The sequence below is a fragment of the Tympanuchus pallidicinctus genome, unplaced genomic scaffold (assembly GCF_026119805.1).
Source record: "Tympanuchus pallidicinctus isolate F22 unplaced genomic scaffold, pur_lepc_1.0 scaffold8, whole genome shotgun sequence".
NCBI classification, from domain to species: domain Eukaryota; kingdom Metazoa; phylum Chordata; class Aves; order Galliformes; family Phasianidae; genus Tympanuchus; species Tympanuchus pallidicinctus.
The window spans coordinates 24,419,937-24,443,838 of record NW_026294802.1 but is presented as its reverse complement, the minus strand read 5'-3'; the positions used below and the strand labels follow the sequence as shown (position 1 = coordinate 24,443,838).

At 36.1% G+C, this 23,902-nt stretch overlaps 1 protein-coding gene across 1 annotated transcript in view; it reads left to right on the top strand.

The window, feature by feature from the left end:
- Positions 1 to 23,902, top strand: part of OTOGL (otogelin like) — a 93,132-nt gene that overhangs the window by 38,028 nt on the left and 31,202 nt on the right. Inside the window, exons 26-33 of the mRNA XM_052669087.1 lie at positions 10,466 to 10,600; positions 11,066 to 11,212; positions 12,835 to 12,954; positions 15,214 to 15,330; positions 18,045 to 18,201; positions 18,682 to 18,708; positions 21,880 to 22,047; positions 23,415 to 23,693. Of these exons, the coding sequence (XP_052525047.1) occupies positions 10,466 to 10,600; positions 11,066 to 11,212; positions 12,835 to 12,954; positions 15,214 to 15,330; positions 18,045 to 18,201; positions 18,682 to 18,708; positions 21,880 to 22,047; positions 23,415 to 23,693 (1,150 nt within the window). The remainder of the gene's footprint in view (positions 1 to 10,465; positions 10,601 to 11,065; positions 11,213 to 12,834; positions 12,955 to 15,213; positions 15,331 to 18,044; positions 18,202 to 18,681; positions 18,709 to 21,879; positions 22,048 to 23,414; positions 23,694 to 23,902) is intronic.

The window sequence follows — 23,902 nt, the reverse complement described above, 5'->3', positions numbered from 1 at the left end:
AATCCTGGAATCAGAGGAATGGAAGATGGGAGTATAACCAAATATTTTAAAAGAGCTTCTTGACTGAATTTGGCAGGAATAGACCAGTACATCTGATTTCCATATGAAGAAAATGGATTGAAGTTATTACAAAGATAATAACGTGATACTGGGGGAGAATTGAGTTCTTATTGTTAAAAAATGTTACATGAGTTGAATCTTCTGAATTATTTGGTAAAGATAATAAGTAAATGGATAAGGATGATCAGGTCAATGTATGTGTATTTTCAGACTTAAAAACTTTTGGAGACAGTTTTTGACAAATATTTTTTAGAATCCAGGCTCTAAATTAAATCTGAGAAGTTAAAGGACAAGAATAAATAATCTTTTTTTTTTTTTTTTTTTTTTTTTTTAAGAACTGAGAGAACTCAGAGACCTCCCATGGGGTTCTATGCTGAAAGTTCTGTTCAACATCTTCAGAAACCATTTTGAAAAAGTTTTGTGGAGACTGAGCTGAAAGAGTGCTGATGCTGCAGAAGCAGTCTGAATAGCTGAAACAGAAGCAGACCACCAAAAATTTAGGAGTATTTTATAGCAGAAAACTACATGATAGAATGAAAAATGCAGATCAGTGCACATAGCAAAAAATTGTGATTATGCTGTCATGAATATAGGTACTAAATTACCTATTAATATGTAGGGATTAAATTTTATGCGAGAAAAATACAAAAGGCAGATATATTTGTCATCTTGCTAGTGGCAACCTGAGTGATAATCAAAGGTGTTATCCATACTCTGATTTCATATAGGCTTTTATTTGCATGTATACAGTTACACCACAGTGATAGGACATATGTATGGGCAGTATTAACCATACACTGATGTGGTTAAAATGCACTACGTGTGCAGACATGATAGCATGAGCAAGTGCTCTTTCGACAGAGGAGAGGGTTCCCTGACTGTCTTTTCATAATCATCCTAAGCTGTATTTTGGCCATGTGCAGTGTTGTTTCATAAATAGCAGTGTCAGAGTAATATAATGAATCACCCTTGAGCTTCTCTTTATACAGGAGTTATACTAGAGAGCCTTGTCTCCTATGACCTGTTATCCAAACAGACAAGCCAGATGAAAGGTGGGAAAGCATATGAAGTTGCAAAGTTTAAATGTCTTACCTAACACCCTGGCAGGCAGAGATGTCCAGGGAAGCCTTGTCTCCTAAACCACGCTACTTATCCTATAAACCAACATATCTGCATTTCTTGCTTAAAAATAAACTTACATATGTGCTATATTCTTCAGGTTCCCTGCATGCAAGGTATTAGAGTGCATCACAGATTTGATAGTTATTACTGCAAAATTCACTGATTTACTGGTAGTTTTCAGTACTGTTTTGATTTTGATTTTTATGGATAACATGTAAAAGGCTCATCAAAAATTTGAAATTTAAACTGACATGATCATAATAATGCATGTGTATATATTATATATACATATATACAAGACTGTAATAACTTTGTCCTTTTCCTTGTAGTCATTTTCCTATTTTTTTTCCTTTGGGAACTGGACCATTTCATCTCTGCTATCTTAATACTCTAAACAAAGATGTCATAGTAGTGCAACAATGGAAACTAAAACTACAATAAATTTATTGACATACTAATACTTTAACATAGAATTGAGTCCAGGAATTATCATTTGGATCCCATGTCCCTGGTGGCAGGATAAAACACCATTCCCATCCACCTCACCAGCATGCAGTTTCATTTGGCTGTTAGTCTCCCTGAAGGTGATACGTTTGAACAGCCCTTCAATCTGTCACTTTACTGCTCTCTACTAAAGAAGTCATCCTTACTATCTGTTATGCTTTCAATAACGAACTCTTGTGCTCCAGTGGGGGAAAAATCAAGTATTGATTTTCAGCCAATTATGAAACTTTAAACTTTGTTTTTAACACCAATATCACCTTTCAGATGTTTTCAAGGCAATAGTAGGTAAATGAAAAAGCCCTTTATAGCTATTTCAACAGGTATGTATACATTACTCAGACAATGACCATGACTATTTAATTCAGCAATCATGAATATTAGGGCAGTAATGTTTCATGACAAGATACAAAGGAGTTAGGAGTTACCTTACACACTGAGAAGTAAAGTTTATGTATGGATGGGTGACATTCACAGAGAATACATCAATATTTGCTTCTAACCTTTTAAAGCTTGCTTCAGTAATTTGAAAGGAGAAAAAAAACAAGCAACAAGAATACCTTGGAAAACCATCTAGTTTTTCTATTATCAGTGTAGATCATGTAAACTCTTAGTTTTATCCAGAGAGTATTGATGAAATCATGCCAGCCAATTTCCTGATTAAAAATATTTAAATACCCTGATTTCTTCCATTTTACCGCTTGTCTTCTGTCTTCAGTGGTACTGCACTCTTTCCCAAACAAAGTGATACTTTCTAGCAAACTTCTAATTAGTGTTCTGTATACTTGTAGTATATTTCTTCTACTTGCCTGTTGCATAGAACTTTTGCTTTTACAGTAAGATTACTATCTATTATATATGTTGGCTTTCTTTCTACCTTTCTTTCTACCCTACTGGTGGTTTCCAGTCATGCAGTTCAATATATTATTTACTGAGGTGTATACAGTCAATACGTTCGCACTTCAGAGCCCTTCAGACTTGTTCTCTTTCAAGAAATAGAATTATATTTTCTCTGATTTGACTTCAAAGAATAGTTTAGAGGGACTGTGTTCTTCACCATATTAAAGCTACTTTTTAAATCTTTTTGTTGCAACCATGAAGACTCTTCTAAAGACAAAGCTGCCACTAGTTTTAATGTGTTGAAGGACCATGAAAGTAACACCAGACATTGTTGAAATAATTGACTAGTTATGCCAATTAGAAGGGTCAAGAGACACCACATGGGAGCCCATTTGTTGAGAAAGAGGTTTATTTAACCCAACATGATCTAAGCCAGTATCACAGTTTCCCAAATTATTATCCTACTGCTGAGCAATCCCATGTGTTAGATAGCTAGTTGCCCTGAAGAATACAGTAAGGAAGCTCTTTTCTTGCATATGCTTTATTTTGTAACTTGACACAATTTTGAAGCTCCTAGTTTTTGCTCTTTTTGTTCAAATGCTTAATTTGATTGATGCGCTGATTATATTTCACCTGTTAGTTGCTGATGTATTTAACTGGATTGCTAAATTCATTAAAGGATGGTTGTGTGTAAGGTGCAGCAACTCTGCACAAAGCAACAATTCTTCAGTTATTTGACACGTCTGAAGAGGTAGAAGTAGCCTATATCTCACTTATCTTTTTATAATATTTAATTAATTTATTTTTGCTCGACATTTTTCATCATCATTCGTTCCAGGACTGTAGATCCATGCATGCTTGTCAGGTAATTTATAGCAACATTAACTGTATAGAAATAACAATGCATTTCTAGACATTGATTTGTGTGCAAATCAATGTCCAAAACAGGGAGGCTGCTTTTCAGGGAAAATATTATTTACTGTGAATAGTTTGCCTAGTTGCTAAAACACCAGCTGTTTGCTTTCTATCAACCCCATTATTTTAGAGGAAATCATTCTGGATGTCCCCTGTTTTCAATGTCTCTGGAAGTCCAGCAAGGGTCAGAATCAAGATCCCTGTAGAATACAACTCTTCGATCCTAGTCTTCAATTGGGCAGCTCAGAGCTCAGATAACATTGGCTTGTACCTGTTTTTCTATTTGTTCTATCCCATCTGTGAGCAGAAGATTTAATTACAGTTGGCAATGGATTTATGCTCTGCTTCCATTTTCTCTAGATCAATGATTTCGGACTCAATTACCTCTACATGCCTTTCTGTCTCCACCACCTGATTCTTCAGACCATTAAATTATGCAGTGAATGAATCACTTTTATCCTCCAACAAAGGAAAGATTTCTTTCAGTTTGTGCAGATTAGCATGGAAGGTTTCCAAGAAAGGCTTGGGGGAAGTTTCTTGCCACAAGGCTGGAAATTTGGAGGAGCATGCTTTGCCTCAGACATTAAATCTTCTTTCTAAGGATCTTGCCATGTAGTAACCACTCAGTTTGAAGAAAGTGACCTTTTCACCTCAGAGTTTTGCTAATGGGCTAATGTTCAGCATCCATCAGTCCTTTGCCCATGCTGATTCTAAAATATAATCTGATGACTGTAGGAAAAGCCAGATCACCATAAGAATGGCTGCCTCAGTTAGGTCCCCTATATTGGGTAAAGTTTTGCAAATGGTTGATGCCCACATTCTACTGATAAAGCAGTAAAAGGTGAGGAAAAAGTAGCATCTTGCAGCTGTATCAGGAAGTTGTATAATATGTTGTCAGCAAAGAAATGGAAGAAGGTGCTCAGGCAAGTCACACATAGGGGCTGCTTAGCACTTTATGGCCTCTCACTCTGGAAGCTGGATGGGCATTAAAGTAACTCTGGTTTAATTTAGGATATGAGTATTTTTGTTTCTGAATGCATGGAAACTAAACTTCAGCCTAGAGCAGCACAGATAAACACATTTAATGTTCATTAAATAAAAAAAAAATAAAATAAAATAAAAATTTTTTTTTTTTGCAAGTTCCAGATTTTGTGTCCAGACCTTCATTTGTTGGACAAACTTATCACCATTGTATCCTATCCTTTTTTTTTTCTCCTTTTTTTTTTTTTTCTATTCTGTTATGCTTTATCAGTACAAATGAACAGCAATAAAATGTTTTTCTTTATCATGCAGTATATATCAGTACAATACAAACAAGTTCCATATTAGTAATTATTTAGATATTTTAAAATGACATCAACTGCGCTGCTGATTTCTATAAGAACAGCTTGTGTTTCAGAATGTGTCACTTAGAAAGAAATACTTGAATGTTCCCAAAACCTTAATCTTCAGGATATCTCATTTTTAATTAGAAAAGGATTGCAGTGATGTGACCTGTGCAGAAGCCAAATCTGATACACAAGCAGGCAAAACTAAATAAGTAAAGCAAAAGAAAATCTGTTTAAAGGATCTCTTCTCAAGTCTTACTGTATTTCTCTTAAAATATATTAAAAAAAAAATGAAAACCCAAGCCTGTCACAGCTATCTCTACTTAATTTCACCAAAATTGCAAAACTGTAAAAATGCTGACTAGAAAAGAATGGTATGAAGTTCGTCAAGAAAAATATTCCCTGTTACATACTGCACATTTTTAGGTGTAGATTTATGATATTTATCTGAATTTAAAAAGTATTATTGATAAAACTCCGGAAGACGCCATAAAATTAATACAAAATATCACTGCAATGTAGAAAAACTGATATGATGATTTATCTTTCCTATTGCTTGTATAAATATACACATACTTGCAATGGATCTTTCTCAAGAGTCCTTGAGAGTTTATTCTATCTGGATTTTATCATTTTGGGAAGTCACTTTTAAAGAAAAAGGAAAGCTTTAGCAAACATCTGTAAGTAGTCTGAGAATTAGTCGGTAGCTGGGATAATCTCCTGAATTTTTTCAGTGATTCTATTCAGTTGGTCTCTTCCATCTTTACTCAATTGTACTGCAGTAGTAGGAATGTATCACATCCCATAGGCTTATTGCAAGTTTCTTTGTCATATTTTAACCGCAAATGATAACATGATCTGACACAGATATTGAGAAAATGAAATAATTTGTGTGCATGTGCATGAGCAACTTAGCTCTTAGATTGTTAGTTCCAAATTTTTCTTGCCTTAAAATATTTGTATAGAAATACAGAACATCTGGAGAAAAAAAAGGTAATATTACTCCTTTTCTTTTTCCTGTGAGAGCATCACTTACTATCCTTCCCATTATGTTGCATCTCAACACTTATGTGGACCTCCTCCTAAACTGAGACAGCATGTATCAGTGCCATCTGCTGACTTTGGACAATATTGCTCCAAAGTTTGAAAATCTATGGGGAAAACTGATGACACAGATTTGAAAAGGCTGCAAAACGAGGGATTAAATAAAGTTATACATAATGTATCTGTATTGTTTTGAAATGACACAGGAGAAATTATCATAGGAGCAAAAAGAAAGAAGCCTTCCAATCAGAAGTGCTTCTTGGTGTAAACCATGACTGTGTTTGGAGTAATTAATGTTTTCACCGATTATCTGGAGATGAACCGCCCTATAAAATGGCACAAGGAACTAGTGGAGAAAGATCATGTAGGGTGCCAAGTCATTTGCCTGCTCTCCAAAAACACTTTAGTATCTGTACTTAAGTGCTCACTAAAATTAGCCTATGATGCTAATATACTTCTCCTTGCCTCGAGCTTGCTGAAGTAATGGTTTCAAATGTTATGTTACTTCGAAGAAACTCTGATTGCAGTGAAAAACCACCAAACTAATTCTAAAGTTTCCAAGCTTGTCTGAGTTGCGTTAATAGTGCTTCTCTTAAAATATGCAGGAAGAAGAAAGAAAATTCTACTTTTTGAATTAATGTCTATTTTTTACATTATATTTCAATCTTATTGCATATGTTTGTTTATGTGACTACATATGCAAACTTCTAATGGATTATGAAAACAAAAGGAAAACAGGACTGATCTGTATCTGTCTCTGTCCAGTTCTCTGATGTCCCTAGATTTTGTGGATACCTAGTTTGCAAGTTAGCATACGGAAGGAAACAAAACACGCAGGAAAAAAAGGGAAAATCAAGTTATCAATAATGGAATTAGAGAGATTTTAATGAAAATTTCTAAGAAAATAAACACAGCCACCTATAAGTTGTCTTCTCCCAGGCTGCACTGTGAGACTGTGTCAGAGTGGTGCACAGTTTTGTTATTGGTTGATATAAATTTCTAATGGGATATTGAAATAGAAAGTTTCTATCAAAAATAAGCCCTACCATTCCCAAGTGCTACTTAAAAAAAAGATAGAAGTACTATGCCTTTTTGTACAGGAAGGAATATGGAAAAAAATTGCAGTGAAGTCTAGAAAAAGAATGTTCTGAGAATCAGGACTGACAATGAGCCCTTGACTGACTGCCCAGATCTGTGACTCTGTCTTCCTTGTTGCTTGGCAACTCTATGTTATCACAAAGAAACTGATATTAAGTTGGAACAGGCTGGATATGGTAATTTACGTGGGAAGATACTCTTGCAGTGGGAAAACCATTTTATTTCTAGTTTCTGTCAGCGTAAGTAGGTTTCACATGATGAACTGTAGTACATCCCCTTTCGGGTGCATTTTACCTAAAAAGGTAAAGAACAACTCTGCCCTGGAAAGAGACTGTGAAAAAAAAAAAAAAGAAAAAGAAAAAAGGAAAAAAAAAAGAAAAAAAATAGAAGAAAGAAAGATAGAAAGAAAAGCAACAATGCCCCCTAGCACCTTGCTATTTATTAGACATGCTCCTAGTATCTACTTGGACATTCTTCCAACAGTAGTGACAAAGGCTGGACTGCACAGCTATGTGGTTCCACATACAGTTTACAGTTTAGAGAGATGGAACTTGACTAATTTGAAGGCCATCATAGCAATGGAGTAATTTGAATTTTGTTGGTACTGCACGATTGGGAAAAGAACCCCTTTTGTTAAATTGAGATGAATGGAGAGTATGGCAAGGGTCTGTATATAAAACATATCTTATCTTGAAAGCACTGAGCCACAAGAGAAACATAATACATAAATATGTTTTTATATTTAGGCTTAGGTCTAAGATCTAAAGGGAAAGAGAGAATATACAGAATATGCACTATTTGATGAAACTGCTTTGTTTCTTAAATGTTTGTTTTACTTGTAGTTCTGCTAAACAACATCACACTGCATTCCCATCTCTATATTTCCATCCTGTTCCATTTCCAGTAATTTAACACCAACGTGCAGTTCTACAAGTAAGGAAGTACTTCACATGTCTTCAGGACTCCCTGTTCTGGCTTTGGTCAGCAAAACATTCCCTGTCTCCAGCCTTCTCTCTGCTGCAGAGTTAACTTGAAATATAACTCAACTTTTACCCTTGGCTCAAATCCCAACAATACACAAAAACTTTGTGCCTCGAGTGTGTTGATGCTGTTCAGCCAAAGGGATTGGCCTGGACTGTCAGAAGGCACAGGCAGCAGTTTCAATTAGCAAAGCTAATACAGCTACCCAGTGCTGCTCCAAAGACTTGTCTTCATTGCCAAAAAAGGTGTATTTTTACTGAGGGATAATTAGCCTGAATTAGCTGTCCTTATTTAAAATAAAGCCCTCCATCTCTTTTCTTACAGTGAAGTCATTGCTTCCCTATTAACACAGAGGACCCTCTTTTAATGAGGCTAAGATAACAGAGGAGGAATTAACTTTGCAATGAAAACAGCCCATGATGTTCCAGGCATCAGTTAGACCCACAGACTGCAAGCTAAGCCCCTTTCTGAACTCACTCATGGCAGGGAAGTATCTTCCTTGCTCACTTTTCACTTGGCCAGCATAGGATGGATCAGCTTGCATTCTATCTACCAAACTAATGAGTTTGTCTCCTTTTTAATTTACCACATCACCTTCAATAAATCCAAAAATGCTTTGGGCTGTTATCTGACTCGGAGACGAGTAATTACTGGATTGACTCCAGCAGCAAGCATGGCTTAATTAAAACGCGGTGTATTTCCCAAAATGGTAGTGACCAATTTTATTCTGAGTGCAGCCTAAAAAAATTTTATAACAGGAGAGATGAACTTCACTCTTCCCTAAAGAAAGCACTCTTCCACTGCTTTTAAACTGAGCTTCACTGCTAAATCTTGAAGAGCTGTCTTATAGCCCCTTACCACTGGCATCTCATCCTTACCTAACTCAACTGCTGTGTTGCTAACACACACAACCCACCTGCTTCTTAAACCCAGGTGCTGTGGTAACATAAAGCTTGCTAGCAGTCTCCTGTACCTTATGCTCATTGCATGAGTTTGTAGAGTCTCCTGTATGCCAACCAACAGTACCCTCTGGCTTGTGAACCATGCCAGACTCGGGGCTGCAAAATTGTAGCACCTCAGCATGGCACCAAAAATTCCTCTACACTTTGGTTTTGTCTTTTTTTTTTCAGATTTTTTTTTTTTCAATTTGAAAGTGTTCTTTAAAACAGCCTTGTCACCTTAGCTTTTATTGGAAAAAGAAAAAAAAAAAAAAAAAGAAAAAAAGGCTGCCTCCTGCAGCAGGAATATGTTCAGTATTTCTCACTGGTGAGAAACAATTGCTGATATGTTCTTTCATTCTTGAACTCTGATAAGCACAGAAGGAATAAGTAGTTAGGAGTGTGCTCCCTGTATCTTACATTGGGATGCATTGAAGCTCTGGGGAGAGGTGCTGAGGGAGCAAACTAGGGCAGCAGTCCCTCCTGTTGTGGCTTAGCGGAGCTCTCCAAGAGCACTGCTTGGAGCCAGGAGGAGGTCCCAGCACTGGCTAGCTGTTGAGAGCCAACGTTTTCACTTTGTCCACTGTTCCCATTAGCATCTGCAATTAGTTCTAGTTAGTCATGTTCTCAGAGAGGGCTTAAGGAAGGGTGGGAGTAAAAAGAGAAGTTTAAACATCGTTCTGTTTTTAGAACTACCCAAGTGTCTCCTATGGGACTGAATGACTCAGAGTTCATACACAGAGCTTGCCACCTCCAGGATTTTTATTTCATATCTGTCACAGGTCTGTAATGACTGTAGGACTGAATGTGATTGAAAATTAAACTGTTTTCAGAAGCATTGTTACTGACATATTAATGTTATGAAGATAGCTCTCTCATGTCTTGTGCATAGTTACTGCATCTTGTTGATTTGCAAGTGTTGATACAGAAGTAAAATAAAAGAAGTAAAAAAAAAGCCAACAGATACAGGCTTGGGAGTGCATGGCTTATATTTGAATGTGAGATACCAGCCCTCTGGTAAACTAAAACACAACAGAATAGATGATACTTCCAGATGTTAAAAAACTAAACAATTATTAAAAAACCCACTCACAAACAAATTATCAGCAGAAACCTTACCCTGCTTCAATGAGCATGACTCATGGGTTTCTGAATTTTGATGGATGGTTGTAAAAAAAAATAGTTTTATCTACTACTGACAGATGGAAGGTTTCTTGGCTTCAGAAATATGAACTGCTGGATCTCAAGTACCTTGGTCCAAAAATAAAACTCTTTTAATAACATGTCTCAATTTTGACAACCATACTGTGCAGTAAGTCTTGGATTCTACATATAAGCATGTTTTAAAAGACTAAACCAGACCTTTATTTTAGGGCTAGATCAATCCTATAAGTTTGTTAAGTCCTTAGAACAGGATCTCACTATTAAATGCAATGGTTCTTTCTGTTAACTCCAAATCTGAGTTTGTTGAGGGTATAGCTTAGAATTTAAAACACAGTTCCTTTATTTTTCTTGAATTTAATTTGGAAGACGTGAAAACATTAAGTTGTTTTTTGATGATGAGGCTTGAATAAATATACAGGAACAAAGCACAGTTGAATCTGTAAGTGAAATGATGATTTCTTCTTCATGTTGCAGAGCACAGACAACTCAAATATATCTGTAATTGCTCAGAACAAAAAGTGCTTTGATAATGATATTGTTTGCTCGAAGAATATTTTCATCGCTGTTGGAGACTCTGAGATTTATTTTAGTGAACTTTCTGAGAAGCAGGTTAGTTGTTTTCTTTCTTTTTTTGGGTAGCCTTTCAAGACAACTATTCTGAAGTTATGACTGTAAAGGAACATATTTTTGGAAAATATCTCCCAGTCTGGGTTGATGCAGTATAAGTGTCTAGGCTTGGATAAAGCATCAGCTCCCAGAAAAAATACTGTTTTTTCAGTTTTCTTCAAGTTCTTTTTTTCATACAAAGAAGACTGATCTAAAACCTCAAGGAGTCAAACCATGCTGAGATTTATTTTGCACCATTTGGTTTTGAAAGTTAAACCAAAGTACATAATGAAAGCAAACCTGAATGATCCAAAACACAGGATATCAAAGTATTAAACAACATTTCTAGTAATAGTATTGATTCAGCTATACAGTGCAGATAAAGTATGCTTTTGTATACACTTTACATTACTAATTGGCTGTGGTAGAATTATGTTATTAGATCTTAATGATATCCATTTTTGTCAGAGTACCTTGAGGGGACAGGAAAACAAATCTAACTATCAGCTTTGGATGGCTGGATATTATACTGTGATACACTTTCCAGAACAGGATATTACAATTCTGTGGGATAAGAAGACCATGATGCATGTTACAGTTGGACCTCAATGGAAGGTGAGCCAAAATAAAAATTAGGGATTTTATGTAGTTCTCAATGTTGTTAATGTTGTACCTTCACGAATCGCTGTGATTACCTTTTCTTCTTGACTTGCCTTCCTAGTGATATAGCAGTTTAACAGCTTTTAGTGTTTTCCAGGTAAAATATGACTGAGGATGTGATTTAATGACTGGAGCCCTGAAAAGAAAGGGGTGGTTTCTACCTGCATGTTTACTCTGTTGCTCCACACATTGTAACCTTGAAGATGTACAGTGATTCAATTCTGACTCAAAGTTAATTTAGGAGACGGAAAAGAGGATTAGATTTGAGTTACCTCACATGTTTTCCCAATTTCTGAGAACAGTGGAAATGAATCTGCAGTAAATACATAGATCTCAATGTAGAAGAGGGCTCATTTATAGCACAGGTTGTGTTAGGCTAATGGTGGAACTGAACCCTGAGTTGCAGAGGAGGCTGCTGAGATGAACGGATGGTGTTGTATCTTGAGTATAAATTTAAGAAAATGAGTTACAAGAAAGGATCTAGACAAGAACTGACATTTAAACCACGTAAGTATACTGTGACAGGGTTAAGAGCATGATGCAGGGAAGAACATGAGGCTCTTTCTCTTCGCAGTTGCTCTTTATTCATTTTCTACATCAACATCTTCCTTGGCGCTTCTGTGACTCAATCTCTGGGTCCTGATGTAGTAACTTTATAAGCAGATTCAGTAATTGCATCCCTGCTCCATATCGGAAGTGATTCTATGTATTGTGAGGAAGCTCTTTTCTGTAAAAGAAAAGAAAATGAAAGGGCTTCATGCTAGAAAAAAAATATCAGGTATTTTGGAATCTAAGACAAAGTTTCAGTAACCATTTAATCTCTTTTTAAAGCAACACTGTTGTAGGCTTTTGTCTCTATGGGCAGAAAATACTTCATGTATTTGCAGATTTATCAGCCATCAATAAAGAAAAAATATATCTATTATTCTGTTTTACAGAATAATAAGCAAGGGACTCAGGTCTAAAAGTTGTATATGTGGGCACAGATACCTCAGTCTCTTTTTACTTTCTGTAGCTGTTTTTTCTGTAGGCTCTAGGTTAGCAAGATACAGTCTGCAGCAGTCCTTATAGAAACAACTCATTAGGCTGAGCCACAAAACCCTACAAAACCAACTCTGTATTTTACTGTATGTATATCATTTTGTTTATGTATCTATGTGTGTATGTATGCATGTATATTTTTTTCATCAGCAGCACACTTGCTCCAACACAGGAGTATTACAGCTGTCTCTTTCATAACTCCTGCTGTTACGAATGTTCTTGCTATTGTGATCTAAAAAAGAGGCAGCAAGTTTCAATCACAACTAGCCAAGCTTCACAATTACAAGGTAATTCACCTGAACTTTTGAATTCCAGATTGCACACAGTACTAAGCTTTCGGAAGTAGAAGAAAAAAGGCAAACAAATAACAATTAAAAGTGATTTGTAATTGGTTACTGTAAGTATAGCAGAATGTCAGATATTTTCCAAGTGTAAGTCAGTTGCACTCACCTTTTTCATCTTAAGAATATTATAATCCAAACTGATTATTATTGACTATTAGGATATGAAAAAAATACATCCTTTTTCTTATTTAGGGTAAATTGGCAGGTTTGTGTGGAAATTTTGACAAATACACTTCAAACGACCTGACTACTTCAAACAACATGGAGGTGAGGAATGCACAGGTATTTGGAGACAGCTGGGTGTTAGGACAGGTAAGCCCCATGTCCAGTAAAAATTTAGAATAAAAAGTTGCTAATTTTAATTTATAAATGAATACAGTATGAGTGTATGAAACAGGGATTTTCTAAATTCAGAGTCATGATACGTATTTGAACTTTTATGTCTGTAGAGTCTTATACTGGTAACAAACATACTGAATTTAAATGAAACCATCCAAGATTTTCAGGTAAAAATACACTGATCCCTAAATGAAATATTTATTATAGCTGTCTGGATTTCAATTTTCTACAGGTTTCATAGAATCATAGAATATCCTCAGTTAGAAGGAACCCACGAGAATCACCAAGTCCAACCCTTGGCTCCATGCACAACCACCCCAAATTCAGTTTGCTTTCAAAATTTAGAATCAGTCCAGCTTTAAAAACACTTATCATTTTTCTGATGTTGGAAGCGTAGGGATATGGAAAGTAAACAGGATCTGAACACTGAAGAGAAAAAGGTGGTCATCAGCCCCCTGATGCTGCCTGCTTACGTACAAGCACATGAGGGATTTTCTGCACAGTGCACTGTTAAAATACATCAGTCTGGAGGAGACAAGCTGAGGAAGTTATAAAACTTAGCTTGAAAAAGCATCAGGCACAATCCATAGTGGAAAGTAGATTTCAGAGAAGGGAGGAGGCTGTAGTATGGATTACTGCAACTGGGTTTTGTAATACACAAGAATTATTTTATTCGTATGTGTTAAGAAGGAGAAAGATCTTATAGCCTTGTGAGCTTGCTGATAAATCAGTATTTGCAAAACATTCCATCAGGATCTCTGCAAGACCCAGTTTTTAATCTGTTCTCTCCCTTACTCAGAGCAGGAAATTGAACCAATATCTCACCTCATGAAAGAATATGATATCAATTCTGCTTTGGAAGAAAGCCCTTGAGGTTTATCTCCCTCAATCTCCCCTTTTGGATCTGTTCTACACTTCATAAAATGTTTAAGTTTTGTGAGCAAGTAAGAGAAATATGTTTGTGGTTCTGCCGCTCATCTAGAAGGTGGTACATAAAGTGCATAAATACTTTATATGAAGTGTAATAGTATCAACAAAAGAGAACAAAAGCAATACTCTCTTGAATTCTCTGTAGGATCGTAGGAGGACTGGGTTTGGCTTCAAAGGGACAGAAGGAGTTTGTGCTCTCCTATCACTTAATGAAGCACTGGAACTGTTGTCTCTGTTGACAGGGTTTGAGGAAGGGTCCCAGAGACGAGCTCTGTTCATACTCTTCCGCTTAAAAAGCATGCTTGTAGAACCAAGTATAACAGGAATGCTTTTGATTTTACTCCATGAAAATCTTGAAGTTCTCTTTTTGCTTTTAGTCCCACAATATATTGTTTAAATTTTTCAGGTCAGTGGCTTCTATAGTCTTAAACCATAAAAAGATGTTAGGGCACTTCACAGATAGGACCTCTGGCCCTCGAGGAGATGTATCCTGGTCATCTTTTCTGCATTATAAACACTGGAAAAGCATAATTGGTAGCTGGAGGCCTAGAACCCAATTCTGCCGCTGGGAAATGTGCTAGCATTGGCACAGTGAGAAGTGGGATGATTGCAGGGTTTCTTGTTGTCAGGAGCACATCCCCACACAGCATCATCAGAGTACCCCAATACTGTGAGTGGGTCTGTCACTGCTGTCTCCTGAGCTCCTCTGTTGTAGCAAGAGAGTATGCTTTCAGTTGAACTCATGTTCTTAGAGCTAAGTGCCGTTTGCTTATGTTTTTCTGTTCACTTGTTTTTCTTCTTGAAGAGAGACTTAAAGAGAGGGAATTATATCTCAGCCACTTTTGAGTTATCATGATGAACTTTGACTCATTTTTTATGAGTCCTACCACTGCTTTATTTGAACTTACAGGGCTACAGTCATCTGTAGTGTGCCTCCATTTAAAGTCAGTACAAAACCACCAGGGATGTATTTGGACCATGTATTTGTTTGTGATGTTACAGTTGGTTGCTCTGGTAATGATTATAATGTGTCACAAAGAAAACATTTTGTCTTAATGTGCTGAACAGACAGAAGGAACACTTTAGTACTTCAGAACAAAACACAAAGATTCTGTTTTGTGCAAATGTTTTCAATTATAAAAACAGATCAGGGAAAGCAGAAGATAAAGAAAATAGAATGTAAACATTGTTTAGTTTTTGGACTACATAAGTATGGAGTAATATTATGTACATAGTGTAGCGGAGTCCGTGGCAAATACATCTTTTTATGAAATGACTGTGGTGTTTTTGTTTGCTTTTGAGTGCAAGAGCCCAAATGAAACACTAAAACCATGCGAGGTACATCAAAACAAGTTCCCTTACGCCAAAAAGGAATGCTCTATTTTGTACAGTGATGTTTTCGCACCTTGTCGCAATGTGGTAAGTTTATTAAATAAACCAGTTTTGCTCTCATGTAGTAAATATTAAAATTCCAACAATTAATTTCTTCTTGCCGTTCCTCTCAGTTCCATGGAGAACAGTAAGAAGAGCCTTGCAGCTATGTGTGTGGGCTATGTTTGTGTAGAGCTCCTTGTTCCTTTCAGAAGTGGAGCCTAAACATTAGAGTGGTAACTGGAAGTTATGAGTTAGTAGACAAGAAAATCAGACTTCTGTTCTCTTTTGGTATTATTTGTATCTTTGATTTATATAGGTAACTTGAATTTTAAGGTTTTTGTGGATTTTTAAAGTAGGCATTCATGTGATGTGTTTCCATCTTATCTAAAATGGTTTTATTTAGTTGACTGTCCTGCAAAATATAGAAAGAAATATAGGAAAGTGAGATTTCAGCTTCAAAGCTATCAGTATTTTTAAAAGGTCAACATCTTAATTGCTTTGTATCAAAGCTCTGCTGTGTGGTGTCTCTACTCCTTACCTGACTGAGTGTGGCACTTGAGTTACAAGACTGTCCATAAGCTCAGTCTAGACAGGACAGGGACAACAGTAAGTTGAGTGGGAATCTTTTATTCCTTTGTAGTCCACCCTTTACCAGTGCAATATATTCTCCGTGTATCTATGTCTCTTTCTGATTTGAGCTTCCCAAAGGTATTCAGAGGTGCTTCTTAACACCTGTGCAAGCAAGAACCACTATGATGTTTTGCTTCACTCTTTTTTTTTTTTTTTTTGTGACTGATTAGTAGATGTTGCAGCTGAATCTCCTGACTTTCAGGACTGGAGTTTGATGTTAACATGGTCAGGAATTTGTCTGAAGAGGAGGTTGCAGTAGCTTAACCCAGGAGATTTATTGATGTTGACTTTGGTTACTATGTAAAGAATTTTTTGAACGTGTGCCTGAGAACACAGTGATGAGTGTATTTTCAAAGTGGAAAGTAATAAATAAAAATGGACTTTTGAGAGTTTTTAAGAAGCTATATTACAATAAGTCTTAAAGACAGATGTTTTCCATTCCATTCTTTATCTTACCTATGTTGTGATTAAAATTTTCAGGTATTATGCTAAGAATTTAGCACATTAATAACAAGAAATTCATGTCAGGTGCAAAACATGACTTTTAATTCATTGTCAGGTATTTTCATATACACATATCCATCTTGAGACAGCTTGTAAAGCAAACATCTTCCAGGTATTTTTACAACCTACTCATGAATGTGTGAAAAACTGCTCTTATTAAAGGAAGGTGCCATGATTTCCTATCAAAGATACCTACCTGGCTACTCCCTGCACAGGCAGGTACCAAGGGAAAAAAAAAAAAAAGCCACCATGAAACACAATAAAGCAATAAAATAAGCACAGCTAGACTCTGGGAGGCTAGGAGGAATAGAAGGTGAAGGGATAGGTCTCACAGTGCTTAGGGCAGCTGCCTTGCAGAGTCTCTCCTGCAGTGTGGGTGGTGTAGGATGCTGCTGCGCATAGAGACAAATTCCTGCTCTGGGACACAGCCTCAGATTCAGCCCAGGCTGGAAAATCCAATTTTAAGGGATACAAAATTTTGCATCTCTGGCTGGAAGGGACTTATGGATTGCAGTACTCAGCTGAGCACTGAATTCAGCAGCTGAAGAGTGGAAAGAAAAATCCATAACTCTTAAACTCAAAAGGAACTTCAATCTGAGCCTTCCTGCTTGTCACAATAAGATGATGCAGATGAAAGAGAGGATGAAATCTGAAGCTACTGTGCTGTTTGATAATTTCTGCTAAGGTGCTATAGCCATTTTCAACGGCTCATGCCCCCACTCCAGTAGTATCTCTATTTCCAAAATTAGAAAAAAGAATGAAAGTAAAATGGCATCTCTCTCTAAGCACTAAAGGCAGAATAACAGTCATCTTATCTCTGTCAGCATCCAGCAACTGCCAGCTGAGAAGCTGTTTCAGTGCTGCCTTGTTGCTGTGACGGTGTTTGTGTAATCTGAGTGTCATTGGAATGCTCTACAGCTGAGACAGATTGGAGTCTATAAATGAATCCAAACTGAAGAGAAACATTGTTTTAAAGAATCGATGTGTTGAATGAGAACAGTTTTGTTTTTAGGAGATCTTGCTCAACATTACAAAAAAAGACCTCTTAAAACCGAGAAGTACAGTATCAGTATCACAGTTTTAATTTGGGAGATTTTAGAGTGGGGAAGTGAGTGCCTCAGCTAATGAAGATTTGAAGGTTGAATATGTTGTAAAATGTCAGATGTGTGCTCAAGCTTGCTTGCCCTGGCCAAGGCCCCACTCGAATTTCTACTTTAAGTACTCGATAATCAGAGTTACAGCTCTGTAACTCTGATTTTATTGTTCTTCATGCAGAGCTAACACGATGACTATAGGTGGCAGCATTTGCATTATGAAAACGCATAACTGTCACCTTCATTGAGCTCTTCAGAATCAACTAACAGCAAGAGTATGGAGAGAGTTTGAACATTCATACTTGTTAAAAGCCATTGATTAAAATTTTTCTTTTGTCTGTAACATAGGTACAAACTGGTTATTTGCAGTATACTATTTGTAAAGGATTATACCAAAATCTTAGAAAATGCCATATTTTTGTGTTAAATTCTTTCAGTCAATCCTTGCACCTTCCTGCTGAAAATGGTGCAACATAAATTTGTACAACTCGTAATCAAGTCACCTGCCCCTTCCCACCTTCTCTTTTCCAGATTGATGTGACTTCTTTTGTCAAGAACTGTCATACAGATACGTGTAACTGCAATCTTGGTGGGGACTGTGAGTGTTTGTGTACCAGTATTGCAGCTTATGCCCACAAGTGCTGCCAGCATGGAGCAGTGATTCATTGGCGATCTCCTTCGCTCTGTGGTATGTACCTGGGATAGCCTCACACCACAGACCACCCATAGAAGTGGGTATATATGGCCTTTCTCTTCACAAAAATACAAGCATGACACAAGCAGGTGGTTAATAAAAGTCCTTCCTTGCCTTTTTTTTCCAAGCAATGTATGTGTTAGCTGCTGAATACCTTACATTTACTGTTCTTCTCTCTGTGGAGGGGTTCCAGAATTCTGTGTGCAAAGAGATTCAGTCCACTCTGCTTTTCACTGAGGGTAGGAAGAGTTCTTGAATACAGAATAATTAGTGCTGTCTATCAATTAGGTTTGATGTCTGGGCACATCTATTTTAAATACAGCTGTTTGTCCCTGAATAAAAGCCAGAGGAAATAAAGTCACTGGCTGGAATATGTTACAGAACATGAAAGTGAATTTTACAGTTTTAGGATGCAGATAAGAGTGATCTGTTTTACTTTATAGTAACAACATCCTTGTTTCCTTTTTCTTTTAGCTTATGACTGTGAATATTATAATCAAGGTACGTAGTGCTTAACATTACTCTTTCATTCCTCCAAGTATTTATTATTGCTGAATACACTTAACTCTGTTTGCTAACATGCTACCTTGTTATGTGCTAGAAATGAAATCTGTACTCCCTGATTCCAACAACAAATCTGCATTTATAAAGCATTTAGTTGCACACCATTCACTTAAAAAAAATAATTTCCCACAGTGGTCGTTCTAGAGTATGGAAGGTATCTTTGGCATACTTTCTATCATCCTTCTTCTATGCTATGCTGTTCTGAAATATTTATCTTTCCCCAAAATATTTTGTTTCTCTTTTAAAAACAGAAACCCAAGAGATAATTTTCTTATATTGCTTCATTCTGGCTAAAGGTGAAAAAGTATGCTGTGGTAGTATCTCTCTTTGCTTGTTAGAAAGAATTTTTTGTATTCCTGATTTGGATATGTGAGTTCAGTGTGCTCAGCATGTTAAGCAAAGCAAGTTTCCATGGATCTTTCTGCTCTATGTCCAGAGACAGGGGGAGTATGGAAACAAACATCTTTCTTGCAAGTAAAACCATGCATCTGGCATCTCAGAGGAAACATGATATGATGCACACAGAAAGTAACCCTCCTTGTAGCTTGTGCTGAGAAAAGCCTCTGTAAGCTCCAGCAGTGTTGGATACAATCTCATTTCTAGGCTCCCATTCCTTATGGTAGGATTGCATAGTCACCGTCGTTTGGTCTCACTGGACCTTCAGATCAAATTAGAAAAGAGAGGTGACAAACATGTCATTCATCACATGTTCGTTTTCTTTTTAATATCATTATGTCACTATACTGACTATTTTTGCGACATAACCTCCCATTTGTAATAAAAGTCTTCTCTTCTGCTTAGTCAGAGGCTGTAAAATATCTCTGAAGGTGTGTATGAACACATCTCCTGCATTCCTGAGTTCCACAGTTTGAGTCTGCACAAAAATACTCTTTTCCATTGCCTGTGTTTGCTGATGCAGTACTACAATATCTGTTAGGACAAGATAAAACATTTGAAAACTAGATATTGCCTATGAGATGTCAAACCATGAACAATTTGTTTGATGATTTGGGAAACCCATTATTACTTTTAATTGTTTTGGTTTTGTGAATATACGTTAATAATCAATTAGTTGGTAATCAATTATAATACTCATATGTTCTATTTTCCTTTTGTTAAGACTCTTTCAAAAATAAAAACAAGAGATCAAGGTTATTCAAAACATCTTGTCACATATATCTGTGTTAAATGATTTCCAATAATAAAACCATTTCCACTCTGTTCTGCTATGCATATCTAAAAATGTTTATTTTCTGTACAATATCCCATGTATTGCTTGGGCATTGTCCCATTTAAATAAAAACAGGCAATCTCACAATAAGGGACTCTAATGTTAACTCATTGTACATCTTATATTAACATTTTCACGTCACTGAACTAGTTGCCTTTGTTACAAAACTTAAGTCTCCTCTCAAGAAGGAATTGTGTAGACATACTGAATCTCTGGTAATACTGAGTTAAGATTAATCTTTATGATAATAACTAATCTGATATTATTTTTAGAAAGAAAACATTTGTCACATTATGCAATTATGTTACAGGTTTTCATTCTGAACTGACTTGCTTTCATTTGATTTTCCTTCTTGCATTGACATATAAAAGAGATTGCTCTGGTTCAATGAAGATTTAACCACTGGGATGTTTCTTTGACTTGATGTTTATGGTTTTAACTGATTTCGTAAACTTTTGATGGATGGAGGTCAGTGGCCCCACTGTGTTCAATAATCTTGTTGACCTTCTGGAGTGTAGGATGGCTCCTCTGATTTTTTTTTTGTCTTGTATGGTGCCAAACTGTTGAATCTTCATGGAAACTTTCCCTGTTATGGCTCGTTGCTGCTTTTGCTGAAGCTACAGGGAAAAAATCTGTTAATATGTGAGGGTAAACATCCAGTGATTAAGGATGAAGAGACTGTAATTGACTTGTCACTTCTATAGAAGGGGTCACTTTGTGACAAACTTGTGAACTTCCTAAGCATGTGAGCTCCGGCATAATTTCAGTATAGAAGCAGTATTTATTTTCTTGCAGTGTTCTTCAGAAAGTGGTGTTTAAGTTCTAGTGGAGCCAAATCTCATTATTATGAGACGTCCTTCCCTCTTGAAAGTCATACTGGAGAGAGCTGTGCTACGCTATGAAGGCGATTCATTTTTTTTTATTCCCACTAGGATTAAAGGATTAAAAGCTTTCACAAAAATTACAAATCTTGTTTATTACTCAAGGCAAGATTTTAGAAGTATGGTGCTCTTGGTTCTTTTACTGGACTATAGTGACAAGGACTGATGCTGTTATATCTGGATGTAACCCTGTGGGCCCTTTCCAGTCCAGCAAAAATACCTTTAGAATTTTTTATAGGATGTCCAGGGCATGATTAGGCCACCAGCATTCTGGCAGCAGTACTGGCTGAAGTTGTCACTGCTGTATCGGCATAAACTTTTGGATGACTGTGTGCTGAACCAGACTGGAAAATTTAGCTGGTTATTTTTCAGTAGGATCAGTTTACTGCCGAAGCACTTAGGATGTCATAATAAATGGGGCAGCAGAGGAACAGAAGCAAGTGTTTTGTGGGAGGGGATGAAGTAGGAAACTCCTTGAACAAAATTGCTGCCAAAATTTCAATTACAGTCTTGTAATTTAAAACGTTTCTTTAATCTTTCTTTTCTTTTCTTTTTTTTTTTTTTTTTCCTTCTTTTTTTGATAGCTTTGTAGAGCTTAGAATACCTTTGGTGTCTTGGGTAATAATATTAAAGCTGCAGTGCTGATCTTCCAAAGTACAGAAGTAAGGACATGTGGAAAACTAAATACTATACAAAAGCAGTCCAGGTTGCTTTTTTGTTCAAGTTATTTTGTGAGGATAACTAGCCATATCTTTTTAATGTGGACTTTGTATCTGTTGTATTCTGGAAATCAAGCAAAGAGGAAGGGAGTGCCTCAAATATATAAATGCAGGCCAACTTCAACAGAACACCTTGAGGCACTGAGTTGCAGTTCAAAATGTATTTGATTCCAGGTAAGGTGAATGTGTAAAGCAATATTTTGTCAGCTAAGGCTCAAGTCTTGTATGCTGTGCAAGTAGAATTGTTTGTTTTTCTGTTTAATTCTTCTTCTCTTAGGTCTTGGTGAAGGACCATATATTTTGGCAAGTTCTGGAGAAAATGATACAATTATAGGAGCTAATATTTCCACTAGACGAATATTTCCCCTGCCTAGAAATGCAGTGTATGGAAATGTATTTTTCAGTTTCATGATAACTCCAGGTCTTTTCAAAGATAAAGATTTATGTAAGTGTTCTCAATGTTTATGTGTATGTCTGCCCATGTTTTTCAAACCATCTGAATGATTGTTGCTGCATCTTCTAGAACTAAAATTGTATGGATATTTTTAGTTATTGGAATAAGTAAGGATGAAATGTTCTATTTTTGAGGAGGAATACTAATCTTTGGAGAAAAAAATGGTAAATCAGTCAGCTGTAAAGCTGACTTTTCAAAAAACTGTTTTTAGAATGTTTAAAATGCAAATGGATAGAATTCTTTCTTTAGAAAAATGCAATTAGATTTCATAACTGGAAACTGGAAAATTTTGCATAAGTATCTAACAATTTTGAAACAAGGAATATTTTGGTCTCCAATAAAATTCTTGTCTATTCTTGTTTTTGGTGACTTTCAGTGCACCATAAAATGTGAAAGTACAACCAGATGTTTAAATCTTCTTTCTTCTACATACATCTTCTGTTTTATGTATTTTCTCATTGCTTTCTGCAGTCATGAAATTTAATTTGTTGACAAAATTCCAAATCTTCAAAAATCAACACAAAGAAGGGCTGTTTTCACAGTAAAACTTGAAACTGTAGTCACATGCTTTGGACAATTTGCCATATACAAATTAGATCTTTTATGATTTTTAAAAGAGAAAGTATATTATATAGAAATATCAGTTCAGATTTGTCCAGTTAGCTAAGCAATGTGAATTATAAGTAAAATATTAATTATATCTGTGTAGTACACAAGTTTTCTTATCTGTGAGGGTCAAGATAGTGTTTATACAGAATAAAAGTACTTCTAGATTTATTCAAGGCACCAACCAAATCTGAAGTCAGCTTTTTTTCAAGTTCTTAAACACTCAGAGAGTTTTTTCTTCATTTTCATCATGAGAACAGAGTGTTCAGACTTCTGTTTAGCATGCAGATATATGTATTGCTGGATATGATATTCAGGTAAAAAAATCATCAAGGTGAATTCAAGCAAATTTTCACAAAAGAAATTTTACTAAAGAAATTTTGCTATAGTTGAAATGTCAGACATTTGTCAAAATCTGAGGAAAAACTGCCCCAATTTGAGTAAATCCAAAAACTGAGAGTGCTTACAAATTGTTCTGAGGTCTAGCAGTAAGCTGAATGTAGTTTTTATCTGATTAGCCCTCTGGTGAACTCTGCATTATGTGATCATTTGAAGTTTCCTTAGACTCTGCATTTCTAATATTTTTATGTTATAGGAAACTGTTCTTTTTTAGTTGTGTGGGTTTTTTTTTCCTTTTCTGATAAAAAGCTATTTTAAGGAGCCACTTAATCAATACATAGATTGAATCTCACTTTCAGACCGTTTTCTCTGAAAACCTTACAAGTAATGGTTTACTTTTTCTTTTGTGGAAGCTCTCTCCCTTGTTTCCCTTGAGTCTGCTGAAAGACCAAACTACTTTGTGTGTGTACATGCTGATGAAACTGTTGGATTGGAGCAGTGGCAGGCAAGTGTCTCCTTCCAAAGACGAGCCACCTTCTTCCACCACCAAGGCCTCTGGAGTCGAGGGCTCAGTGCCTTTGAGCTACACAGTAAAAAAGGCTTTTTCATCATTCTCACATCATCTGGTATTAAAGTGGCAAAGTACGATGATTCAGAAGAATTCAAACATATGAGTAGCTTTAGTATTGAAGGTAAATTTTGCATAATCCTCATTAATAAGTATGGATTCTTCTGTTTGCCTTTGGAGCACTTCTCTTGTGCCAAAAACAGCAACTAGTATTTTAATTTTTTCTTCTAATTTGGTCTTGAATTCCACCTCCAAATATTATAATTTTCTAATTCTTGCATATGCAAAGATTAATTTATCTTTGGACTATATTCTCATTCTTTTTCACAATGT